At 38.8% G+C, this 27,393-nt stretch overlaps 1 protein-coding gene and 1 non-coding gene across 7 annotated transcripts in view; one reads left to right on the top strand and one right to left on the bottom strand.

The window, feature by feature from the left end:
* R3HCC1L (R3H domain and coiled-coil containing 1 like) overlaps positions 1 to 27,393 on the top strand; it is a 71,635-nt gene that overhangs the window by 42,276 nt on the left and 1,966 nt on the right. For all 6 annotated transcript variants that reach the window (XM_040254176.1, XM_040254179.1, XM_040254177.1 and 3 more), the window contains 4 exons: positions 11,820 to 11,995; positions 17,599 to 17,669; positions 18,551 to 18,646; positions 19,152 to 19,292. In XM_040254176.1, coding sequence (XP_040110110.1) covers positions 11,820 to 11,995; positions 17,599 to 17,669; positions 18,551 to 18,646; positions 19,152 to 19,292 — 484 coding nt within the window. The remainder of the gene's footprint in view (positions 1 to 11,819; positions 11,996 to 17,598; positions 17,670 to 18,550; positions 18,647 to 19,151; positions 19,293 to 27,393) is intronic.
* Positions 14,286 to 14,357, bottom strand: TRNAE-UUC. The gene has a single exon. It is a non-coding gene; the product is annotated as a tRNA-Glu (tRNA).

The following is a 27,393-nucleotide window of genomic DNA, read 5'->3' on the forward strand; positions in this document are numbered from 1 at the left end:
GCAGCAGCAGTGAGATTCACATGCACATCAAGGGAGAACCACTGCTCACGGGCAACATGCAAGCTTAAATTATATCAAGATGTGAGTGTGGTAACATGAGAGGGCCGTCAGCTCATAATGAAAAAGAAAAACACTGTTCAGCAGAGATTTTAGAACCAAATCAGGTTAAAATATGCTAATAATGTGAGTTAGGTGATTATAGAGAAGTTATTAAGGACCCAAGCATTGGCAGAGGGCCTTAGTCCTGGGAAGGAAGCAGTGTTCTTAGTTGGCAAAGGAACTGCTTAAGGAGACGAGAGACCACAGGTGTGCGTAGGTGAGAACAAAACAAAGCTTACAAAAGGAGGGCATAGGACACAGCCTTTTTATACATGGTAGGACTCCATAAGTATTTATGGAATGAATCTGAGTCAGTAGGGCACAGTTGCCCTCTGCCTTTCTGGGTAGCCTCCAGGAGCTTTCAAACATCACAGCTGCTGGAACTTTGAGTCTGTGTGGTAGCTTAGGGCTGTGGCTTCTGTGCTGGGAGGAGGGAGGTTCAGGTGTGCAACTCTGTTGTTAGATCTTAACACTGTTTAGGTGAGAAAGAATTTAGGCAGCCAAGTCTCCAGAGGGGCATAGTGATATTGCCAAAGAAAACACTGGCTTGAACTAAAGTTGGGAACAGCTGGAAAACAGAGCTGGTGGAGTTTTTTAAGCTGAAGATAGCCAGTGCCTGGGTATTGTGTTTGGGTATCTTTTGAGGTGCTTGGTAACATTTGGGATCTATGTTGAGGCATGAAGATAAATGAGAGCGGGAAAGAAGTTGGAATCAGAGTCCAAGTAGTGGATCGAACTGCCAGCTGTTGTCTCCTGTGCTTTGGGTTTTAAAACATGTAATAATGATAATGTTATTAAAAGATGTCACAAATCCAAGAAAATTAATAGCCTTTTGGTGACTATTACTCCTAATTTATTATTTACATTGTTCCAAATGTACTTCATTAAAGTAAGTGTCTGCTTACCTTGAAAACTTTCCAACCAAAGATTTTTGGCTCTTTTCCCACCTGGCCTGTTTCTTTGATGACAATGGCTAGTCATAGAGGTATGCCTCATACTTCGGGTAGGCAGGGAAGTATGCTCTAGAGCAGGGTGTGGTCATCATTGGCATGTGAAGCAGTTTCCTGACCTTTTGAACTTCTAAATCTGCCTGAGTCATTAGCTCCCAGAACTGCAGCTCTAGATGAGTCTCTAAAGATTACATGATCTCCTAAAGCCATGGTATGGGATACCCAGAAATTGAGATTTTTAACTGATAAAGAAAAGGATATTGGCATGACTTCTTTTAACCTTTAAGATCTTGGTACCAGAACATAGGAGTTATTGTCTAGACAAAACTTCCTTTTCTGCCTCCTGTATCAATCAGCAGACTTATTAGTAGGAGGGTTAGTGAGATGTCAGCAGCATAACATTGATATTGCTAGATGCTGGCACCTGGTCCCTTCACTGGCCATTTCTGGGTTTGAGGTATGTTTTTAGCTAGGGGTAAATATTTAGGTAGGAGTTTTCTTTTGTTATATACAGTTACTAACAATGTATAACCATGGAAAAGAGAAAAGGAACACCATTCATTTCCAAATCATCTTTCTGTGTGTGCCTACTCATGTTCATATTTCATCAGTGGTATCTTTCCATCTAGTCATTCCAGTCATGCTGGGAAAATGAGGGAATCCAGAGATGTCTCCCTATTTTCTCAGCCTTCCTCTTGACTATAAGTCTAATCTACTAGTGTTTTCACTGTTCAGTGGGTTTGGCTAGCATCTTCCCAAGAATGCCAGCATTAGTTTGCCATATTAACCTTTCTGTACTGTCTGAATAGGATCCAGGTGCCTGTTGGTTTACTGTATTGACTTGGTCCCTGCCAATATTTATGTGCCACATATTACTATTCGTTAGAGGCAACTAGAGCTCTCACATTTGTCCTCTGGCACTGGGATCCGTAAGTGTTCATCTGACATGCCTCATTATTGTAGCTTTCTTTCTTATCTCCTTTTGTTCTTCTCCTTTTCTGTATTCTTATTAACTTGCACCCTTTCTTCTCCTTACTATGCCTTAATCCAAGGCTATAGCCATGGCTTTCTCTCACTGATGATTATCAGTGATATTGAAATGTTGCTGATGCCTATTCTAGAGAAATCTTTAGGTGGCCCCTTGAATGCCATTCTGCCTCTTCTGTGTTATACATTTTATGAGGTCGAAGTTTGCATTCCTAGCCTTGGTTTCTTGATAAGGTCAGTGGAGGCATAGCCCTAGATATATTATATAATTTTATTTGCAGGTCGAGAACACTACTGAAGACATTACTACTCTTAAAGTGTAAAATGTTAAAAGTTTAAAAGTCTAAATTTGTCCTGCTGTTGTAAAGGATTTATGTCCAAAGCAGTATAGAAAAGGGATGGAAGCCATAACTTATGCTGTATGTTATACATTGTAGTTTTATTATCTTTTTAGGGAGCTCTTTTTGGATGTGTTTGGACTTACAAAATGTTTGAAAAAACTTTAAAAATAGTGTCATTCTCTGTTTGCCAAATACGGGAAGTTAAATGGGTAAAACATTTTAATTCTAGCTTTTGATTTGTTCACTTACCCTTTGGAATTTTATTTTATACCTATCAAAAGAGCTTCTTTAGGCTTAATTATTAATAGAGGTGTCTCAGGTGGTGCAGTAGTAAAGAATCTGCCTCCTAATGCAGGAGATGCGTGAGATGCAAGTTCTATCGCTGGAAGATCCCCTGGAGTAGGCAATGGTGAGCCACTCCAGTATTCTTGCCTGGGAAATCCCATGGACAAAGGAACCTGGTGGGCTACAGTTCATGGGGTCACAAAGAGTCAGATATGACTGAGCACAGCATAGTAGCACACAGACTTAGACATAAATTTTTATCATGTATTGTATCTTATAGATATGTGAAATATCTTGTAGGTGAAATGTAGGTGAAATAAATTGGTTAGTTTCCTAAAACTTTGTGTTATAGCCCAGCTCTTTCTAATAATTTCTTGACTCAGTCATTGATATTGATGCCTTTCCATCCTCTTATCATTTTCTGTGCCAACAAGAACTTTGGTGATACAGCATTTCTTATAAGAATACATAAAAAAAGCAAAAATCATTGTTGCTGGATTCTTCAGCCATCTTTGCATTTACATAGAAGTATTCTTATATTGAGATTTTCTTCCACACTGCTGGACCAGTGTGAAATGCCTGCAAATTTTGGTACTGGTGCTTTTGGGTCTCAGCATATGCAGGCAAGCAATGACAATATGTATGATTAAGGTGCATACTGATATTGGAGATGTTAAGATGTGCACTTTAGAATTGATGAAATATGATATATATCCAGCTTCTAAGTGTAATGCTTCAGTAGTATAAGGAGTGGAGAAACCATCAAAGTGGGGTCCATGGGAAAAGCTTCAAGAGGAGATAAAGATTGAAGCTGGATCTTAGAAGAAGGATCAGAAGCAGACAAGGCATTCCAGGCTGTGAGAGCAGCTTATAAAAAAATATGGAATGTTCCCAGATTTAGGTCCTCAATTTGTCACTATCAGAAGTTTAGATGATCTATTGAGAAATTTTGTGGTTGTTGCCTTCCTTTTATAATCTGTTGAATTGTTTGCATGATTTATACAACCAGAACATTTCAAGTCTATTGGTAAAGGGAAGGGAAAAAACTGTCATTTTACCCCAAATTTCAAAATGCCATCCAGAATCATTTAAAAAATATATGTTGCATAAATCAAATTCTTATTGATGAGGGCTCCATGTAAAATCAGTCTCGCTAAGCAGGCATTTGGACAAAGTAATTAATTTGAGGCATGTGCCTCAAGTATTCATTCCACAAATATTTTCTGAATGCCTAGTTTGTGCAAGTTAATGTGTGCAGTGGGAGTATATAGGGGTGAATATGACATGTCCCTTGTAGTTGTATTATAGAATCAGAATATTGATGAGGAAGCTGAAACTCCAGCTTTACTCCCTGTATTAATTTGTTAAGGCTGCTAGAGCACAGAACCCTAGACTGGCTGTGACAAGTTCAGTTCAGTCGCTTAGTCGTGTCCAACTCTTTGCGACCCCGTGAACAGCAGTACACCAGGCCTCCCTGTCCATCACCAGCTCCCGGAGTCCACCCAAACCCATGTCCATTCTGTCAGTGATGCCATCCAACCATTCATCCTCTGTTGTCCCTTCTCCTCCTGCCCTCAATCTCTCCCAGCATCAGGGTCTTTTCAAATGAGTCAGCTCTTCGCATCAGGTGGCCAAAGTATTGGAGTTTCAGCTTCAACATCAGTCCCTCCAATGAACACCCAGGACTGATCTCCCTTAGGATGGACTGGTTGGATCTCCTTGAAGTCCAAGGGACTCTCAAGAGTCTTCTCCAACACCACAGTTCAAACGCATCAATTCTTCGGTGCTCAGCTTTCTTTATAGTCCAACTCTCACATCCATACATGACCACTGGAAAAACCATAGCCTTGACTAGATGGACCTTTGTTGACAAAGTAATGTCTCTGCTTTTTAATATGCTGTCTAGGTTGGTCATAACTTTCCTTCTAAGGAGTAAGCTTCTTTTAATTTCATGGCTGCAGTCACCATCTGCAGTGATTTTGGAGCCCCCAAAAATAAAGTCAGCCACTGTTTCCCCATCTATTTGCCATGAAGTGATGGGACCAGATGCCATGATCTTCGTTTTCTGAATGTTGAGCTTTAAGCCAACTTTTCACTCTCCTCTTTCACTTTCTTTTTTTTTTTTTAACTTTACAATACTGTATTGGTTTTGCCATATATCAACGTGAATCCACCACGAGTGTACACGTGTTGCCTATCCTGAACCCCCCTCCCACCTCCCTCCCTGTATCCTCTTTCACTTTCATCAAGAGGCTCTTTAGTTCTTCTTCACTTTCTGCCATAAGGGTGGTGTCATCTGCATATCTGAGGTTATTGATATTTCTCCCAGCAATCTTGATTCTAGCTTGTGCTTCCTCCAGCCCAGCATTTCTCATGATGTACTCTGCATATAAGTTGAATAAGCAGGGTGACAATATACAGCCCTTGATGTACTCCTTTTCCTATTTGGAACCAGTCTGTTGTTCCATGTCCAGTTCTAACTGTTGCTTCCTGACCTGCATACAGGTTTCTCAAGAGTCAGGTCAGGTGGTCTGGTATTCTATCTCTTTTAGAATTTTCCACAGTTTATTGTGATCCACACAGTCAAAGGCTTTGGCATAGTCAATAAAGCAGAAATAGATGTTTTCTGGAACTCTCTTGCTTTTTCAATGATCTAGCAGATGTTGGCAATTTGATCTCTGGTTCCTCTGCCTTTCCTAAAACCAGCTTGAACATCTGGAAGTTCACGGTTCACGTATTGCTGAAGCCTGGCTTGGAGAATTTTGAGTATTACTTTACTAGCGTGTGAGATGAGTGCAATTGTGTGGTAGTTTGAGCGTCCTTTGAGATTGCCTTTCTTTGGGATTGGAATGAAAACTGACCTTTTCCAGTCCTGTGGCCACTGCTGAGTTTTCTAAATTTGCTGGCATGTTGAGTGCAGCACTTTCACAGCATCATCTTTTAGAATTTGAAATAGCTCAATTGGAATTCCATCACCTCCACTAGCTTTGTTCATAGTGATGCTTTCTAAGGCCCACCTGACTTCACATTCCAGGATGTCCAGCTCTAGGTGAGTAGGAGTGATCACACCTTCGCGATTATCTGGGTCGTGAAGATCTTTTTTGTGCAATTCTTCTGTGTATTCTTGCCACCTCTTCTTAATATCTTCTGCTTCTCTTAGGTCCATACCATTTCTATCCTTTATTGAGCCCATCTTTGCATGAAATGTTCCCTTGGTATCTCTGATTTTCTTGAAGAGATCTCTAGTCTTTCCCATTCTATTTTTTCCCTCTATTTCTTTGCATGGATCGCTGAGGAAGGCTTTCTTATCTCTCCTTGCTATTCTTTGGAACTCTGCATTCAAATGGGTATATCTTTCCTTTTCTCTTTTGCTTTTTGCTTCTCTTCTTTTCACAGCTATTTGTAAGGCCTCCTCAGACAGCCATTTTTCTTTTTTGCATTTCTTTTTCTTGGGGAAGGTCTTACTCCCTGTCTCCTGTATGATGTCATGAACCTCCATCCATAGTTCATCAGGCACTCTGTCTATCAGATCTAGTCCCTTAAGTCTATTTCTCACTTCCACTGTATAGTCATAAGGAATTTGATTTAGGTCATACCTGAATAGTCTAGTGGTTTTCCCCACTTTCTTCAATTTAAGTCTGAATTTGGCAATAATGAGTTCATGTCTGAGCCACAGTCTGCTCCTGGTCTTGTTTTTGCTGACTGTATAGAACTTCTCCATCTTTGGCTGCAATGGATATAATCAGTCTGATTTCAGTGTTGACCATCTGGTGATGTCCATGTGTAGAGTCTTCTTCTGTGTTGTTGGAAGAGGGTGTTTGCTATGACCAGTCTGTTCTTTGGCAGAACTCTGTTAACCTTTGCCCTGCTTCATTCTGTACTCCAAGGCCAAATTTGCCTGTTACTCCAGGTGTTTCTTGACTTCCTACTGTTGCATTCCAGTCCCCTATAATGAAAAGGACATCTTTTTTGGATCTTAGTTCTAGCAGGTCTTGTGGGTCTTCATAGAACTGTTCAACTTGAGCTTCTTTAGCGTTACTGGTCGGGACATAAACTTGGATTACCGTGATGTTGAATGGTTTGCCTTGGAAACAGAGATCACTCTGTCTGCATCCAAGTACTGCATTTTGGACTCTTTTGTTTACTAGTATGGCTACTCCGTTTCTTCTAAAGGATTCCTGCCCCCAGTAGTAGATAGAATGGTCATCTGAATTTAACTCAGTCTATCTACTACTGTAGATGGACTACAGTCCATCTTAGTTTGCTGATTGCTAGAATGTTGATGTTTACTCTTGCCATCTCCTGTTTCACCACTTCCAATTTGCCTTGATTCATGGACCTAACATTCCAGATTCCTATGCAGTATTGCTCTTTACAGCAATAGACAACTAGCCAATCTGATCACACGGACCACAACCTTTTCTAACTCAGTGAAACTAAGCCATGCCATGTGGGGCCACCCAAGACGGACAGGTCATGGTGGAGAGGTCTGACAGAATGTGGTCCAGTGGAGAAGGGAATGGCAAACCACTTCAATATTCTTGCCTCGAGAACCCCATGAACAGTATGAAAAGGCAAAAAGATAGGACATTGAGGGATGAACACAGTAGGTACCCAATATGCTACTGGAGATCAGTGGAGAAATAACTCCAGAATGAATGAAGGGGTGGAGCCAAAGCAAAACAACACCCAGTTGTGGCTGTGACAAAGTAACACAGAAATTTGTTCTCACAATTCTAGAGGCTAGAAGTCCAAGATCAAGGTGTCAGCAAGGGTTGGATTGTCCTGAGGCCTCTCTTTGGTTCGTAAATGGCTGTGTTTACATGATCTTCCCTCTGTCTCCACATTTCCTTTTATAAGGGCATCACTCAGATTAGGATCCAGCTTATTTTAACTTAACACCATTTTAACTTATAAAATGGTATTTAGAGACCTTATAACTGATCTCTAAATACAGTTACATTCTGAGGTGTTACGGTTTATGATTTTAATTCATGAACTTTGGGTGGACACAGTGAAGCTCATAGCACTCTCTGAAGTCCTCACCTTATTCACTGTGGCCACACCAAACTCTTTAGTGAAAGCTACGCTCCTTGCATGCCTTTGCGCACTTCTGTCTACGATACTTTTCTCTGTATAATTTATTTACTTGGGTAGTGAACAAGAGTAAGCAAAGTTCATTCTCCTCTACCCTCTGGTAATGCCTTCTTCATTCTTATAACTTTATTACATATTAAAATTCTTTGTTCAGTTTCTTTTTCTAATGTGATGTTAAACATACATTAAATGTTTGTTGGATAGGTGGTTGGGTAGTGAGGTTAAAGCTAGAGAAAGAGATAGGTCTAATTAATATTAGGTGTTATGCAGTGAGTGCTATAAAAGTAGTGCAGATGATGGGACTTCCCTGATGGTGATGGTCTAGTGATTAAGGGGGCACAGGTTTAATCCCTGGTCAGGAAGCTAAGATCCCACATGCCACATGGCACAGCAAAAAAAAAAAAAAAAGTAGTGCCTATGAGGTAAATGCTATAGAAGTATAGAGGAAGAGTCAGATTATACATGTGATCAAAAATAATGTGATCAAATAAACAGGCAGAAAGAAACAACATGTGTTTAGGCATATTGTTGTTCAGTCACTCAGTCATGTCCAATTCCTTGCAACCCCATGGACTGCAGCATGCCAGGCTTCCTTGTCCTTTACCATCTCCTGGAGCTTGCTCAAACTCATGTCCATTGAGTCAGTGATGCCATCCAGCCATCTCATCCTCTGTCGTCCCTTTCTGCCTTCAGTCTTTCCCAGCATCAGGGTCTTTTCCAGTGAGTCAGATCTTCACATCAGGTGGACAAAGTATTGGAGCTTTAGCTTCAGTATCAGTCCTTCTAGTGAACATTCAGGGTTGATTTCCTTTAGTGTTGACTGTTTGATCTTGCAGTCCAAAGGACCCTTAAGAGTCTTCTCCAACACCACAATTCAAAAGCATCAGTTCTTTGGCACTTAGCCTTCTTTATGGTCCAGCTCTCACATCCATACATAACTACTGGAAAAACAGTAGCTTTGACTATAGAATCTTTGTTGGCAAAGCAGTGTCTGTCCTCTTTAGTATGCCATCTAGGTTTGTCATGGCTTTTCTTCCAAGGAGTAAGCATCTTTTTAATTTCATGGCTGCAGTCACCATCTGCAGGGATTTTGGAGCCCAAGAAAATAAAGTCTGTCACTGTTTCCATTGTTTCCCATCTCTTTGCCATGAAGTGATGGGACCGGATGCCATGATCTTTGTTTTTTGAATGTTGAGTTTGAAGCCAGCTTTTTCACTCTCCTCTTTCACTTTTTGAAGAGGCTCTTTAGTTCCTCTTTGCTTTCTGCCATAAGGGTGGTATCATCTGCATATCTGAGGTTATTGATATTTCTCCCAGCAATCTTGATTCTGGCTTGTGCTTCATTCACCCTGGCATTTCGCATGATGTACTCTGCATATAAGCTAAGTAAGCAGGGTGACAATATATAGCGTTGATATACTTCTTTCCCAATTTTGAACCAGTTTGTTGTTCCATGACTGGTTCTAACTGTTGCTCCTTGACCTGCATCCAGGTTTCTCAGGAGGCAGGTAAGGTGGTCTAGTATTCCCCTCTCTCAGAATTTCCACAGTTTGTTATGATCCACACAGTCAAAACTTTAGCTTAGTCAATGAAGCAGAAATAGGTGTTTTTATGGAATTCTCTTGATTTTTCTGTGATCCAGAGGATGTTGGCAGTTTGATCTCTGGTTCCTCTGCCTTTTGTAAATCCAGCTTGAACGTCTGGAAGTTCTTGGTTCACATACTGTTGAAGCCTAGCTTGGAGAATTTTGAGCATTACTTTGCTAGCATGTGAAATGAGTGGGGTTGTGCATTCATAGGAATAGTATTACTTTGTAGCATATTTTAAGGGATGACATGACATAAAGCTAGAAAGGTTTTATACACACACACACACACACACAATTACTGATGTTTTCAATTACCACAAACTAGAAGGAAATGGCAACCCACTCCAGTGTTCTTGCCTGGAGAATCCCAGGGACAGGGGAGCCTGGTGGGCTGCCGTCTATGGGGTCACACAGAGTCGGACACAACTGAAGTGACTTAGCAGCAGCAGCAGCAGCAATGTCTTAACACAGATTTATTGCCTTACAGTTCTTGAGGTCAGAAGTCCAAAATGGGTCTCAGTGGACTAAAATTAGGATATTGGTGGGATTGTGTTCCTTTCTTGAGACTAGAGTAGAATCCACTTTCTTGCCCTTTTCAACTTTTCTTAGATACTGCTGCCCTCCTTCCTTGGCTTGTGGCCCACTTCTGTCTGCAAACTGATCCTCAAATTTATATGGAAATGCAAGGGACTCAGAATAGCCAAAATGATTTTGAAAATGATCAAAGTAGAAAGACTCAAGCCTCCTAATTTCAGAACTTATGAAACTATGGTAATCAAGACAGTGTAGCATTAGCATAAGGGTGGTCTTGCAAGTAATTGCAGGCTCCCCTCCTTTCTAGAGCCCCCTTTCTGGGGCTCTGAGTTATTCTAAACTGTCAACTCTAGGCTTTTAAGAACTTGTTAAACATTTAGCTGATATCTGCTTGCCCACTTGTTTGGTGGCCACTTCTCATGATCTGCCAGAGGGAAAAAAGTTTAGGTATTCTCTGTCTTGAAGGGGACATGTCATCCTGTGGATTTCAGTTTCCTTGCATACTCAGTCAGCTCTATGCTAACCTCAAGAAAAGCTGTGATATGTATAGATCGTTTGGTCTTTCCTCATTGTTATGATGTGAGGGATATTTTCTTCCTGCTTTCTGTATCCTGAGCAGGGTGGAAATAACGTGGTACTTGGCCTGTAATAGATTCAGGCAAGAACACTGGAGTGGTTGCCATGCCCTCCTCTAGGAGATCTTCCCAACCCAGGGATCAAACCCAGGTCTCCTGCATTGTGGGTGGATTCTTTACTGTCTGAGCCCCCAGGGAAGCCCGATAGATTCAACACCTCATTAAAATTTGTTTAAATTGGGTTGAATTCATACTTAGATGCTAAGTAGTGTGCTAAGTACTTACTGCATCATCTCATTTAGTCTGCACCCCTAATCGTAAGGTGTTGGTGCTATTATTATATCCTTTTTTTAAGATGTAAAACTGAAGCTTAGTGGAGAAAAGGAACTAGAGACACAGCAGTAGATAAACATTTTCATCGATTTTACCTAAATCACCTTTTTCCTTTCCTGCCTCCCAAATAAAATTTTTAAATCCGTTTTTCACTTCTCTGAGGAAAGGAGATGCATCCTTGGCATTGCAGATTCTTATTTTCTCATTTGATGGGCAGGGAGGCACAGTATGAAAGAAAGAATGCTTGAAGGTCTCCATTGGACTTTTGATTAACAGAACACACTTGTGAGCCTGAAGGTTCTGGGTGTTGAGTACTAGTGTCTAGTTGGATGACAAAATGACTGTCTTGGTTACTTTGCTGCCATTTTTCATTTTTCCCTTTCCATTCTCCTGCTTCCAGTGTGAAATAGTTAACAGCATTCAGTTTTTAATCATAGAGTAAAATTTTAAGTATTCTTTGTTATGGTTACTTTCTTTATCACCCTGTGTGGGAATTCCTTTAGTTAGCTCTATCGATGGGGAACTTTAATTACCTGTGCCACTTAACGTTCGTCATAACAAATTTCTTTGTAAGCTACCATCAACAATAGGTAGACTAGCAAAGTGTTTTCATTCTTAAACTTTTTGTTTTGTTTTTGCTCACTTTCAAAAACGAAACTATTGGTCTGATCAATAAGCTCAAATAAAACATGTTATTAATTCATCTCTTGAACTATTTTCTGCAATTCAGTTTCTAAGATGTGTTGTTTGTAACTCACTGCATTAATCATTCTACATTTTCTCACACCTTTTTGATAGATGCACACTGTTTCATTCATTGCTTGTCTTTTCTGGAATTTCAGCACTTTTTCAAGTATTCCACATGTATCATATAAACTGGGTGATATTACTGTGTTTGGAACAGAGACAAATGGTAAAGGTTAAGGAATAGGAACATGGAGATAAAAGGGAGAATAGTTTATATATGGGAGCATATTTTATAATGCTATGGCTTGGTATAACAGTCACATGTATGCTTCCTCCTCTCTAGTTATCAGGGAATATGAAGAACAAAGAAAGTATCCAAGAACCTAGATTTGATTATTATAACCATGAAGTTCCTGATATTGACCTCAGTGATTGTGAATTCCCACATGTCATTGAAATTTATGACTTCCCCCAAGAATTTCGTACTGAAGATCTCCTACGGATTTTCTGCACTTATCAGTAAGTATTTGCAATTGATTGGGGATGTTAGGAAAGGTGGGATGAAATTTTCTTAAAATGTCTTCTGAAAAATCACCTCTTTTGCTTTCCTATTCCCTGTCATTTACTTTAGCATCAAGTTTGTTTATTGTGTTTTCCAAGCCCATTGGAAATCTGTATCAAACCACTCTTCTTCTAAGTTCCTTTAAAAAAATGCTAAAGTCTTTCTAGATCCCAGTTTAGCGTTTAAGAAGACTATCATCAATAATGATTTTTGAGTCTGTCTCCACGGTGCACTTAGTCCATTTGTATTTATTGTAATTATTAATATATTTGGATGTATTGCCTGCCATCTTTTTGTGTGTGTTTACTTGTCCCATCTTTTTCTCTTCTATCTTGCCTTCTTTTGGATTGATGAGGTATTTTTTTCTCACTCCATATTTTTGGGGAATGATACTGTTTCTGTTATTTGGTGATTACTTTGGAAATTATAAAATGCATGCTTAACTTACCAACAACTAAGGTTAATACTTTTACACTGTTTCCAAACACTTGAAGGGTTTTAAACTCCATCCCCAGTTCCATTCCAGTGTCTCCCTGACCTCCAACTAATATACTCTTGAGATTTAGTAGTTTGCGTCTTTTTGATTTAGTTGTTTTCTTTTTAAACTCCATTTGATGTTACATTTTTTTATATAGTCAGCATTCAGAGTCATCTGCCTTCTGTATTCTTTTTGTGTCTCGTATCTTTCATTTGAAATCTTTCTCCTCCTGCGTGGAACAGGTTCTTTAGAATTTAATTAATAACAGTCTGCTGGTAACACACTCAATTGGATTTTGTTGTCATTGTTGCTCTTGTTTCTTAATGGCTTTATTTCAACTTCATTCTTGAAAGACATTTTTGCTGGGTATAGAATCCTAGGTTGACAGTTATTTTTCTCAGGGACTTGAAGCTTTTATTCTGCTTTCTCCTGGCTTTCTTAGGGCAGGCTGAGAAGCCCACTGCAAGTCTGACTATTGCTTCTGAGTGTAATCTGTCTGTTCTCTTTGGGTGCTCTTCATGTTTTCTGTCTTTAGTATTGCACATTTTCAGTATGATGTGACTTTGTGTTTCTTTTGTTATCATTATTGAGATTATTTGGGCTTCCTAAATAGTTTTCATTGGTTTTGGAGAACTCTAGACATTATTTCTTCAAATGTTGCCTCTGTACTAGTCTCTTTTATATTCTCTATGATGCTGCCAGTTGAAAGTGGATTAGACCACCTAACTTAATGCTCATGTTATCTCTATCATGTTTTCCATTTCTTTGTCTCCTTTATATGCTGAGTAATTTCTTTAGTTCTGATCTCTTCAACTGTGGTTAATTTGCTTTTAAACTTATCCATTGAATTTTTAAATTTCATTTTACGTTTCTTATTTTTCAAAGTTCTCTAATTTTCAAATCTGCATTTTTTTCCCTCTATTTTCAAGATTTAAAAAGTTTCTTTTTAAGTATAGTGAACATAGACCTTCTATAGTCTATGTCTAGTTATTCCTTTACCTGAGGTCCTTTTAATTCTGTTTTTATAAATTCTCACTCATAGTGCCTTGCTTTTTTTTTGGAGGTTTATTTATTTATTTATTTAAACTGTAAAGCTGGCCATTTTCTCTGGAATTTTATTTATGAGAATTGAGGTCTGCAATATAAGAAGAGACTATCTCCTGAGAAGATATGTGTTTTCTTCTGCCAGGCACCAAGGGTCCTAACAGTCCAAAAGGCTGTAAATTAAATTACTGATTTGAAGTTATTCTGACCACTGAAATACAGTAGAGGATGATAAAATGTGATTGTTACATCGCAACTGGTTTATTGTAACAGCGCATATGAATGGCTACCTCCTTGCCGTTCTTCAGTGTGGTGGTGGTGGTTCAGTCGCTCGGTTGTGTCTGAAATGTCCATTTACTTGCCAGTCTTTGATGTGGTGGTGGTTGTTCAGTTACTCAGTCGTGGCTGACTCTTTGCAACCCCATGGACTACAGCACACCAGACTTCCCTGTCCTTCACTATCTCCTGGAGTTTGCTCAAACTCATGTCCATTGAGTTTGATGTGGTGCCAAGGCCTTTTTTTGTTTGTTTTAAAATTACTAGTCTGTTGATAGAAGAGTTCTTAATGTCACCCTGATATCACCTACAACTTCCAGCAACAACTAATACCATTGAAAGTCACCTGAGTGCAAATTCCTTATAGAATAAAATGTTTTTCTCTCTTTTAAAATAATTTTTTTTTGGCTGCATCACATAGCTTGCAGGGTCTGAGTGCAGGGCCTTAGTTCCTTGACCAGGGATTGAACCCGGGTCACAGCAGTGAAAGTGCTGAGTCCTTACCATTGGACCACCAGGGAATTCCCCATCCCCTTGCCTTTTTTAAAAAAAACTGTTCTGCTGAAACATAATTGATGATAGTTTTTGGGGGGTTTTTAGTGACTTTATCTTTCTCAAGTCTTTCAAAGCTTTAAGTTTTTATAGACATAACTCTTATGTTTCATACTCATAGTTAATTGTTTTAATTTTATTTAATAAATTAAATTATGTCATAAACATAAAACTGATGTAAATGGGTTTGAGAATAGTTACACTACCTTTTATGTATGTATATGCTTCATACATACATAGAGTCAGAAGTATATTTCTGTATCTTTAGCTTATAAGGAAACATAAGCTTTGGGAAGAAAAGAAATAATCCCCAAAGTAAGTTATTAAGAAAAACATTTTTCAGGATCTTCAAGAAAGTCATTACCAAGAAGGGATTATGCTTTAATGCTGTAATCCTGCCATTAACAATAAACCAGGTCTATTGTCTGTATACAGATTTAAACTTAAAATTCAGTTCATGTACATTCTTGAATTAGGGTATAGCTCCCAACTCTTCCTTTAGGGTCAGATGGTAAGTATTTTCCTGCCATCATTGTACATAAATAGCCATAAACAATAGGTAAATAAATGAGCGTGACTGTATTCCTTGAAATTCTGTGTACAAAAACAAGAACCCTGTTTTTCTGTAAAGTTTTAGAACAGGCAAAACTAGCAGCTAGGTACCTCACTTATCAGTTATGTAACTAAAAGAAAGGAGCAGTGACTGGATCCTGGAGGACAGTTAACAGTCTGCTGTAGACCTTACTCTAAACATGTAGTATGGGTCAATCAGTCTAATTCATTACAGTTATGATAAGACCCAGTATCAGGTCTGTACCAGGTGAAGTGCATAGTAGATTTTAAAAAGCAGTTGGTGAGATTAAATCCAAAATTAGAACCACCTGAAGTTGTCACTAATCATGATTTTTAAAACCAAGGATTAATTTTGTTGATGTCTGGAATTTTCTGAACATTTCAGTTTCAGTTCAGTCGCTCAGTCGTGTCTGACTCTTTGCAACCCCATGAATCGCAGCACTCCAGGCCTCCCGTCCATCACCATCTCCCGGAGTTCACTCAGACTCACCTCCATCGAGTCCGTGATGCCATCCAGCCATCTCATCCTCGGTCGTCCCCTTCTTCTGCTGCCCCCAATCCCTCCCAGCATCAGAGTCTTTTCCAATGAGTCAACTCTTAGCATGAGGTGGCCAAAGTACTGGAGTTTCAGCTTTAGCATCATTCCTTCCAAAGAAATCCCAGGGCTGATCTCCTTCAGAATGGACTGGTTGGATCCCCTTGCAGTCCAAGGGACTCTCAAGAGTCTTCTCCAACACCACAGTTCAAAAGCATCAATTCTTCGGCGCTCAGCCTTCTTCACAGTCCAACTCTCACATCCATACATGACCACAGGAAAAACCATAGCCTTGACTAGACAGACCTTAGTCAGCAAAGTAATGTCTCTGCTTTTGAATATACTATCTAGGTTGGTCATAACTTTTCTTCCAAGGAGTAAGCGTCTTTTAATTTCATGGCTGCAGTCACCATCTGCAGTGATTTTGGAGCCCCAAAAAATAAAGTCTGACACTGTTTCCACTGTTTCCCCATCTATTTCCCATGAAGTGATGGGACCGGATGCCATGATCTTCATTTTCTGAATGTTGAGCTTTAAGCCAACTTTTTCACTCTCCTCTTTCACTTTCATCAAGAGGCTTTTTAGCTCCTCTTCACTTTCTGCCATAAGGATGGTGTCATCTGCATATCTGAGGTTATTGATATTTCTCCTGGCAATCTTGATTCCAGCTTGTGCTTCTTCCAGCCCAGCGTTTCTCATGATGTACTCTGCATATAAGTTAAATAAGCAGGGTGACAATGTACAGCCTTGACGTACACTCCTTCTCCTATTTGAAACCAGTCTGTTGTTCCATGTCCAGTTCTAACTTGCTTCCTGACCTGCAGTTAACTGTTAAGAATTATTAACTTCCTTTTGCTCTATTTCTTCCTAATTTTACCTGCAAGACCATTTTTTCTATTTAACCCAAAAATATTTTCAAAAGGGGTAAAGCATTTTAAAGGATTATAAAATTCTGAAGTCTAAAAGGCCCTCTAGAGCCCATCTAAGTTTTTTACCATCTTTTGTCAACTATTGTATAATATAGACTTCTACTGTGGAACTTTCTCATAGTCTTCAACTCCTGTGGTCATTTTATGCCATGGTTGAACTTAGTTTTACATCAGGAAATTGTCTAATTAACCTCAAAGTCTCTTTATTCCTTTTTCCTTCAAAGGAAATTTTTTCTTGACTAGTTGTTAAAGGGAAAAGATACTTTAGCAGTTGTCTTTTTTTTGGTCTTTATAGTGCTTTATTTAAAAAAAAAAGAGAGAAAGAAAAGGTCACGGTGTAAAAGCCTGTGAGTCAAACACCAGAGTCAACTTCATATTTTAATCACATCTTCATTAATATTAATCATCTTCCTGATGAATATTGTTATTAATAAAAAATAATGGGCACCATCGATTTATTAAATGTCCACTAAGTGCTCAACATCGTGCCCTTTGCCTTGTCATGGATTATCTCATTTCCATTTTCATAGCAACTCTGTTAGGAAGGAATTCAACCCATTTTTTTTTTACAGATGAGCAAACTTGGCTTACAGAGATTAAACCAGCCCATGGCCTCAAGGTGGCAGAACCTGAATTTTACTTTCTTACTTCCCTTCTACAACTGGAAGGAAAGAATAGGTCGGCCTGCCTGATTATAGATGTCTCTTTTTTCTCTTATTTGATTGATTTTGTTTTGAATGACCCATCTCCCTGTCCCTCTCTGTCTCTTGTCTCTGCCCTTGAGCCTACATTTACATTAAATCCAAGTGACCTTCCCTACCTACCTCCTCCTCCTCTGATTCTTCTTATGCTTCCTTTCTCCAGTCCCCTAAAAGCATCTCTTGTAATCGTGTGATAAATACTTTGCCTCCCCGGGAACATGTGCGCATTAATTAGTTGATGTCTATAAAATGGCTGACAAGGTAAAACCCTCCCAGGTCGTTCTTTATGACGGTGGTGTTGCTTTTAATGACTTCCGCCCTCCAGGCGCATTGTGTGTCAGTATCCCCACTCCACCCACGCACTTGTTGAGTGTTTCTCTCATTGTGGAATGCCTTTCGAGATACTATTTGAAAGATGTTTTTTAAAAGTAAGTTTTATTTTAAGGAATAAAATTCTTTTATTTTGTTGCAGAAAGAAAGGATTTGATATTAAATGGGTGGACGATACACATGCCCTAGGAGTATTCTCCAGTCCGATTACAGGTATTCACCCAGTGGGTTTCACTGTGTTTATTGTCCATTTTCTCCTGCTGCTTTTCCTTATTTGCCTTCTGTTCCAGCCACCTGGCATTTTATTCAGTCACTATAGATAAATGACAGGTAGAGGTTTTTGAGGCAAGTTACTTTGGTACCCGTGTACTCCCCGCCTCTCCCTTTTTGCCTTAATCCAGTGGTATTTGGGGAGATAGTCAGCTTTTCAAGGTTATTTGCTGCATAACTGTCAGTTATGATAGTCCATAAACAGGTAGAGATTTAAGAAGCCAGTATGAATAAATGTTAATATGTTTGTGATTCTGCCCCCAGCCCCACTGACAGATGAGTTTGCAGTAGCCCTTTAACCTGTCCAGTGATCATTTGTAATACATACTTTCCAAGTGTATGATTTGGCCTCTTCATTGGCATCAGGATAGATCTGATTCAGAGACTTTCAGACAAATTAGAGATGATTCCTGTCCAATTCATCTAAAATAAGGGTCTGCAAACTTATTCTATAAAGAGCCATATAGTGGATATTTCAGGATATAAGGTTTCTGTTGTTACCTAACTCTGCTGTTGAGGAAAGACAGCATCCCTCAACAAATGAACGAGCATGGCTCTGTTGTGGTAAAACTTTTTACAAAAATGGGGTGGTTGGCTAGATTGGGTCACAAAGCCATAGTTTACTAATCCCCATTTTAAAATAATCACTGCCGAGTTGTTCCTTATGGATTTTCTAGAGCTTACCATTTCTTTTGCCCATGATGAGAAAATAAAGCACAACATCTAGGAAATACTTTCTAAGAACTAGCCTTAACTATATATATATTTTGCATCACTCATCTTCATGTCTTCTACTTCTTTATATATATTTATTCTCTTCACAGCTCGTGATGCTCTTGGTAGTAAACATACCATGGTGAAGATCCGGCCCTTGTCACAGGCCACAAGAGCAGCCAAGGCCAAAGCTAGAGCTTATGCTGGTAAGCCTATAATCTCAGGAGCTTTTTCTTACTGATAGTCGTGTTCTCGTTTTTTTTTTCCCAGCACTTGTATAGCATCCAGAGTTCTAAAGATATACACTTTTATTTTTAGTGTAAAAAGAAATATTTTTAAGGAAAAAGGAAAAGAGAAAAGGCTCTGTTGGAAATATAGCATTGGAGAAGCCACTTGGAGAGAGTGGGAGATGTGAACTGCAGGTGCTGCAGTCACCATTTTCTGATGACAGCCTTATCCAGTTTACCTCTGTGGTTAGCAGTTTGATAGAGTCGCTGTAGGAAATTGTGTTAATACAGATAATGAAGGCAGGGTTGTTTGTGCTTTGCCGTGTTAATTTCCTCTGATCTTCATCTATCAGGCTTGTATTAATTACTGCTGATGCAGCCCTTGTTAGTCTATTTTGTATGTTAATTACTGAGTTAAATCACTTGGAGCTAGAATGCTTTCTCTTCCTTACTCCCTTCTGCTCCCTCCTTTTCTCCCATTCAGAGTTTCTCCAGCCAGCAAAGGAGCGTCCTGAGACTTCAGCAGCCCTAGCCAGAAGGCTAGTCATCAGTGCCCTTGGGGTTCGAAGTAAGCAGAGCAAAACTGAACGGGAAGCAGAGCTTAAGAAACTGCGAGAAGCCCGAGGTGAGTTGAAGCTGATGGCATTCTTCTTTAGTTCCTTAAGAGCTCACTATAAAGCATGTGTTTTTTAAAAAAAAAAAAAAAATGAAGGTCATTCCATATTGTCATTTCCATTTCCTAGAAGCCTCCCACATATATTGAAATTGTTTTCATGACTTATATTTAGGAGGAAGACATGTTGGAATATATCTTGCCTGTTCCACACACCAGGGTATCCTAATCCATGCTTCTTTGTTGTTTTTCAAAAGATAGGTTCAGTCTTTTTAGCTCATCCATGGCTGTTTCTATAGTTCTTGCTCCTGACTCAGAAAAATTTTCCTATGAAGACATAGTAATCTCCCAGGCAGAAAACAGTATTTGCTGTGGTTTTACTGGGCCATGATTGCCATGATTTTATCAAATGGTTTAGATCTTAGAAGATAAATTAAGGAAAAGCCAGCAATTGACATTGGTGATGATAACTCTAGGATGTAATTTTTTTCTTTAAAGACAGTCCTGAGCGGCTCCATTAGAGCACATCTAGATTAGCCTAATCTTATTATTTTCCAGTACTTAAGAGTTCTCAGAAAATATTTCAACTGATCCACAAGCAGGGTTTTTCTTTCCCTATAGTTTGTAGTTGAGGTTAAATGTTTTTCTCCTCTTTATAGGCTATTGAATTCTATGTAAAGGCTTGGGACTCCCATTGCACTTAAGTACTTTTTATCAAACTTCAGACTATAAACAGTCTGATTGCCTTAGTCCACGATCTGTGGAATCTGAAGGCAGTTTATTCTGAAAGTTCCACTTGCTGAAAAGTAGCTTCATTTTTCCATTAAACGAATTGAAGTTTCAAACTCCTTGTTTATTGCCAGTCTAACAAGGCCATTAATACTTCCTGTCCACTCTGCTTTGGTGATAGCAGGCAGCTTGCAGACTCTCAGCTGCACTGGCCAGATAACCAGTGACAGAGTGTGTCATGGCAGGTGCTAGAGTTTCAGAGTTGAACCAACTAATTTTTGGAAGCCTTAATGATTATAATGAGGCAGTTTTGATTTTTCCATGCTTTCTTGACTCAAAGGCTTCCTTTAGATTACAGAAACAGGGGAGGATCCCTCTGGTTTTTATATGAGGCACTGTCAGAACTAGATTAAAGTGGAATGTGCAGTGTCCTTAACCCTTTATTAATTGGTTATCTCTGAGGAAAATGATTTCTGTCATAACCACAGTCATCTCAGAAAGTAGCGGGTAATAACTGTGGTATGTATAAAAGGAGATGTGATTCTTTTTGCAGTGTATCATGCTTCCCTATGAGTGTAATGTCACCTGTATTTCGACAGGTACTGCAACAATAGTTTTGTGTGGGTATCACCTGAGTACCCCACTGTTTCTCTGTAGGGCCATCATCATACAGGTACACTTGAATTTATTTTAAGTGCCCAGCTATACAAAGGACATTTCAGTGATGCAGTTAAAAATGAGGCTTTTGGCTAAGTGGGTACCCTGGTACATATGTTTTTAAAGAAGCCTTTTAGTTGTGAATAGAGGCCCACTGTGATAAATTTCTCCTATCCATTGGTGCTAAAACTATACAGGTTATAGAGGACTCTTCCTTTATTGTGTCTCAGAGCTCTCTCATTCTTTATATCTGGAAAATGCCTATGGAAAATTCCAATATAGCGTTCTGGCTGCTTAGGCATTAAGCATATACTCTAATAATTGCCTGCATGGAACCGAAAACTGCTCACTTAAAAGATTTTTTTTTTTTTCTGTGAAAATGAAAAGTACTGTTTAGATATTAAATAGAAAAGATATTTTTGTTCCAAATCTTCCACTGGAGGGAAGAGGGTCAGTACAGCACAAGAAATAACATCATAGACTATGGAGTCAGACTGCCTGGGTCTGTATCTAAGCTCTGCCATTTACTGGCTGTGGCTGTGGCACCTTGGGCAAATCACTTACTCTCCGGAGGCCTCTGTTTCCTCACCCATAAAATGGAAATCAAGTGAGATAATCCATAAAAGGTACTTAGTCATTTTCAAAACCCATAGGAACGCTCTCCTTCCTGTTTCTCTAGGCCTATAATAGGTACAGAGAAACAGGCCTATGATAGATAAATGTTAGCTGCTGCTGTTTTTAGTAATAGTAGCAATATCATTTTATGGTGAGTCCAGCACAGATTCCAGTGCATATTTTTTTCTTGTCATTAATCTTTTTGTTTTAAGTTGCCTCTGATACTCTTATCAACTACATTTGGCATTGCCCCTGTGCAAGGCATTATGCTCCCTAATTAGGAAGACTACAGAGATAGCAGGATTTTGTTCCTCTCTTTAAGACCTACAATCTGGTAGCGATATCTGCCTTGAGTAAGAAAGAAAATATGAACCTGATATTTTAAGCAGTTGTTTCTTCTCTTCACTTCCGAAGATTTTAAGATTAAAAGCCACGAAAAGGTTTTTGCAATTAACAGGATTGAAGGAAGTTCCTGGCAGTATAACATGTTATGCTAACTCTTGATGGGAATGATACTATCTCCGTTTTAGAGAGGTGAAGTATCAATACCTGGCCTAAGGTTACCCAACTGGTAAATTGAGAGGTGGTATTGGAACCTAGGCCTCTCTAATTAAAACCCATGTTCCTTCTACAACACTGTATTCCCTTTTGAAGGAGTTTTTGGGGTAATTAACTTTTTTTTTTCCCTAGTAAAAAAAAAAATTTAAGGTCTTCAGAAAATAAAATATGATAGGCTTCTTTTTAGTTATCTGTTCCAGTGGTTAAGAGCTTTTACTCTCAGAAAATTCTTCCTTAGGTCTAATTGAAATCTATATAATAGTTTAAAAGTTTTTTCTTAGGTATTTACTGGAAATCAGAAGCATCTGGACACCATTCTGTTCTAACAGCTTTTAACTATAAAGACCAAGGGCAGATCATTTAGGAATGAGAGGATCTGGAGTTTTTGCCATTAACTAGCTATGTAGCTGTGGGCAGGTCTCTTACACCTACACCCCCTGTGCCCCAGTTTCTAACACAGTGAAAGCAATGCTTGACTCAGCTAACCTTGGAGAATTCTTTGAGCAACATAAGTTAACATATATAAAAACATTTAGAAAGGTGCTTTATGTGTTTAGAATACTATTGTTTGTGTGACTCTTGGGAAGTTAACATTCGTTATAATGATACATGCCAGTAATGACAAACACGTACTGTGTGCCATTGCTCCCCATTCATTATCCATGACAGACAGTGCTCATCAGTCATGACACTATTTGTTGGTGACTTTTGACTGGACCATTTGCTAGTCAATCAGAATTAGTATGATATCAAAATCTGATACAGGTACTTTTATTATTAATACTAGGGCTTCCCAGGTGGTGGGGCAGTGGTAAAGACTCAGCCTGCCAGTGCAGCAGACACAAGAGATGAGGGTTCGGTCTCTGGGTTGGGACGATCCCCTGGAGTAGGAAATGACAACCTACTCCAGTATTCTTGCCTGAAAACTTCCATGGACAGAGGAACCAGCGGGCTGCAGTCCATGGGGTTGCAAAGAGTCAGACATGACAGAGTGCATGTGTGCGTGCGTGCACACACACGTGCACACACACGTGCACGCACATTAATAATACTATGGAAAAAAATCTCATAGCCTCTCTTTTTCCCACTTCAAGAGTTGTGCTGTCTAGCACAGTGCTTAGTTTGTAAAGAGATACTCAGCTACATATTCATTAACATGAATGACATTGGTTACTTTAGTTTTTCTTCATTAAGTCTTATTTCACTCATGATTCTACTCTGAACCCTTTCAAGTCCTCCATGATTTTCTTTATAAAACCCAGAGTTAAACATTGCATATGGAACCTTTCTAATTAATGAATTTGGAATTTGGGATTTTGAAGTATAGATACTTTCCTGATAACTTCCTCTACCCTACTTTGGTCTTCTTACCATTTTATTGAGGAGTCTTTGTCTTAATCCTTAAAAAAGATTAAGAAAGTAATCTTGGATAAGGGAATGGCAAACCACTTCAGTATTCTTGCCTTGAGAACCCCATGAACAGCATGAAAAGGCAAAAAGTTAGGACAGTGAAAGATGAACTCCCCAGGTCAGTAGGTGCCCAATATGCTACTGGAGATGAGTAGAAAAATAACTCCAGAAAGAATGAAGAGATGGAGCCAAAGCAAAAACAGCATCCAGTTGTGGATGTGACTGGTGATAGAAGTTAAGTCCGATGCTCTAAAGAGCAATATTGCATAGGAACCTGGAATGTTAGGTCCATGAATCAAGGCAAATTGGAAGTGGTCAAACAGGAGATGGCAAGAGTGAACATCGACATTTTAGGAATTGGTGAACTAAAATGGACTGCAATGGGTGAATTTAACTCAAATGACCATTATATCTACTTCTGTGGGCAAGAATCCCTTAGAAGAAATGAAGTAGTCATCATAGTCAACAAGAGTCCAAAATGCAGTACTTGGATGCAATCTCAAAAACGACAGAGTGATCTCTGTCAGTGATCTTTTATCATTGACAGTAAGTGATAAACATTTTAAAGTCCAAACTCAGGAATGTATGTAAAATTTCCCAGTGTTCCACTTGTCAGAACACTTAATTCCCATCTAAAGTTGGAATCAGAGTTCTCAGAATAAGCTACTCTCATTTTAAAAACCGGCTATAATTTTGTTTCATAACTGTGTGTCATTTTACTCTTGGGGGAGGATGATTAATTGGCTGGTTTTGAAAGGCCATCTTTTGGGGCACCGGCCTGAGAGGCAGAGTAAGTAAACAATAATTTGATCCCTTAGTTTGATTAATGAAATCACTAAGAACTTAAAAGTAAAATCATCTCTGTAGGATACCTAGTCAACTGTAATAAAAATCTAATCACAATCACTGCCTTCTGAAATCCTTTTTAGGAATTCCGTTATTCTGCCTTCAAGGATAGCACTGCATTGCTGACTCGTAGGCTAGGTCTTACAGCATTTTCTTGGTGTCCTTTCTCCCTCTGTATAAAGTTCCCTTTATTTCCTATCCTTTTCTTTGGGATGCAGTGTTTACCCATATTTTTGGTGTCACCTGCCTTTTAATAAACTTATATCTGTGGCCCTGATCAGAGATGAAAATGTTTACAGACTGACTGACCGGTTTACCAATTATTGCCAAGTAAATAGCATGTGTATACTTAATGTATTGATAACCATTCCACTCTCTAGAGTTAAATGCTCACTTAACATTTATGTGAGGTAGATTCCATTTCCCCTGTATTAATGGTCATATACGTACTTGGTAAGCCTGAAATCTAAAACTTGCTAAAATGCAGAGGTTTTCTATATCAGCCCTCCTTGATCTACCAGGTCTGACAATCCATAAAAGAAGGCAATTAGATTAGTTTGACTAGACTTGTATTTCAAGTCTTCATGTTGATTTTTACTCTGTAAAAATTACAAGCAGATTTTGTGATGATTTTTCATTGTTTTCTTAGGTGTAGAAGTAAATTTTGAAGGTTTTAATTTCCATCTCTTTTCTTTATTGTTTTAAACATGACACCAGACTGGCCCCTTTTTCATCTTCAGCACTTCCCATTTCCTCAGTGAGAACTCAGCTCATTTAATATAATTGTTTCTGCCAGTTTATTTATTATACTGAGAAGTAAAAGTCTTCAGGGCTTTAGGTTAATCATTTCATACTAATATTCTCTTCTTCTTTGGTTCCATGCCCTCATGGCTGCTGTTGGGCTTTCTCTTAGTTTACTTTTTTAATTGGTGGAGTTAAAGTTAATAGGAGCTTTTTTAAAAAATGCAGTCTATCAGCTGTTATCTCTTTTCTTTAGTAAAAGGCAACATGTTTATTCTTTACTTTTCTGATCATATTTTTTTCCCACATATTTTCCTTTTCTGTGTAAATATTTTCAGATCTTGTCTTCAGATGTCAGGGTAGTGGAAAGTATTCTGATTTAAGAACTAAGGACCTGGGTTCCAGCTTCAGGTTTTCACTGATTATATAACCTTAGGCAAGTCACTTGACTCCTCTAAGCTTCCATTTCTTCTTTAAAATGAAGAAAATATATTTAGGTCTTATCCTAACCTGTATTTATGTATTCTGTTCATGTTCTGTATTTCTAAATTTAAGCCTCACATTTTCACTGTTTCTTTGTGCTTCTCAATTTGTCTCCCTATTCTTACTGATTTTATCATATGGTTTACCACCAGAATTTCCTCTTATATTTACATATATTTGGTAATACAGATGTACAGTCTATTGTTAGAAAGTGTTAGGATAGGAAATGTTTCAGAAATCTAAACTATTCTAATTTTAGAAAGATATTATGTTTATCTTAATATCTGTTTCCTAACACCAAAATGGAATCCATTAGAATTAATATTTCTGTAACAGACTGACTAGTCGCATTAAATGCCATATAAAGGCTATAAAGCAGCCTCATGACCTTTCAGGTTATAGTATAGTTAAAGGAACTTTGGTCCCAAGCTTTTTAAAAAACAATTTTTTTTTCAGTGCTACTTTGATTTTTAAATTGTAAATTATGGGCCAAAATTCTGTTTTTCTACTGCTCCTGGATTTCCTTTCTTATAACACCCCACATTGCCTTTCTGGTTTACCTCTCTGAGCTTATTAGAATATCTAAGTTCTAATAATTCACTTGTCTGGTTTCTTCACTTTTTCTTGGAACCTAGACCAGTTTTTGTTTTTGTCCAGGGTTGCCTTTGCCTTTAGATCCTCTCCTAACTTTTCCCTGTTTTTAAGGATCAGAACCAGCATCGGCCGGTTATCCTTAGTACTGTCTCCCTGGAGAATCCCAACCCAGTTTAAGCCTGCCTTCAAGCTGATTCCAGGACTCTGAATTCAAACTAGCCTTCAGTTGGGAAGTTGCTTACCCCCATTTTTTGCCTCTTGTAACTTTGCTGCTATTTTCAGATAATGCCACAAGAGGGTGCCCAGATAGCAGCAAATTTCTCTTTCTCACATTTCCAAGTGCCAGTCAGCTTCCTTATCAAGTTCTTTGCCTTTAAAGTTGAGTCAAATATAAGAATTTTTGTAAGGTATTCTGTTAATTTGGAAAGATAACATCAAAACAGCAACTATTGATCTTAACTCTAAACTCACTTTGATTTCTGTAATTCCCCTTTGTTCATGGCTTTCAAAATCTTTTACAGACATTATCTGAAATAATTGCCCTTGGAAGGAAGCACTTAGGCTTAATTATCTACATTTTATAGTGTCAGGATCAATGACTGACTAGCCATGAAATTAGAACTGGTATTGTGGCACCTAGTGAAGCGCTTGGGTCACCAAACCGTGCATGGTATGTACTGTCCCGGGTCTTGGTGAAAGTGTTAAATGGAAACCAAGCTTCTGTGTTAAAATTTGAAGATGGTTTGCCCAGATTTGTGCATTTTTTTGTTTTTAGAAATAGTTTTTATTTTCCCTTCATTATATGTGGTCTTTTTTCCATGTTGGAATTGACATTCCAGAAGATTCCTGGCTCCTGAAAGTACTCTGAAAATATTAAAATTTGATTTTCCTGTGAAGTATTTTTTTTGTAGGACTGTAGTAGAGAGGTATTACTAAAGCCCAGTGGCTACTATTTCCATTTGAGCAAGAAGGTAGAAGAAAGATATTAAAACATATTCTTGATCCCTTTTGAAGGATTTATAAAGATCAGTCAGTTCAGTTGCTCAGTTGTGTTCGACTTTGCGACCCCATGAACTGCAGCACACTAGGGCTCCCTGTCCATCACCAACTCCTGGAGTTCACCCAAACCCATGTCCATCGAGTCGGTGATGCCATCCAACCATCTCATCCTCTGTCGTCCCCTTCTCCTCCTGCCCTCAATCTTTGCAAGCATCAGGGTCTTTTCCAATGAGTCAGCTCTTTGCATCAGGTGGACAAAGTATTGGAGTTTCAGCTTCAACATCAGTCCTTCCAGTGAACACCCAGGACTGATCTTTAGGATGGACTGGTTGGATCTCCTTGCAGTCCAAGGGACTCTCAAGAGTCTTCTCCAACACCATAGTTCAAAAGCGTCAGTTCTTCGGCACTCAGCTTTCTTTATAGTCCAACTCTCACATCCATACATGACCAATGGAAAAACCATAGCCTTGACTAGACAGAC

This window comes from Oryx dammah, unplaced genomic scaffold (assembly GCF_014754425.2).
Source record: "Oryx dammah isolate SB20612 unplaced genomic scaffold, SCBI_Odam_1.1 HiC_scaffold_14, whole genome shotgun sequence".
Taxonomy (NCBI): Eukaryota; Metazoa; Chordata; class Mammalia; order Artiodactyla; family Bovidae; genus Oryx; species Oryx dammah.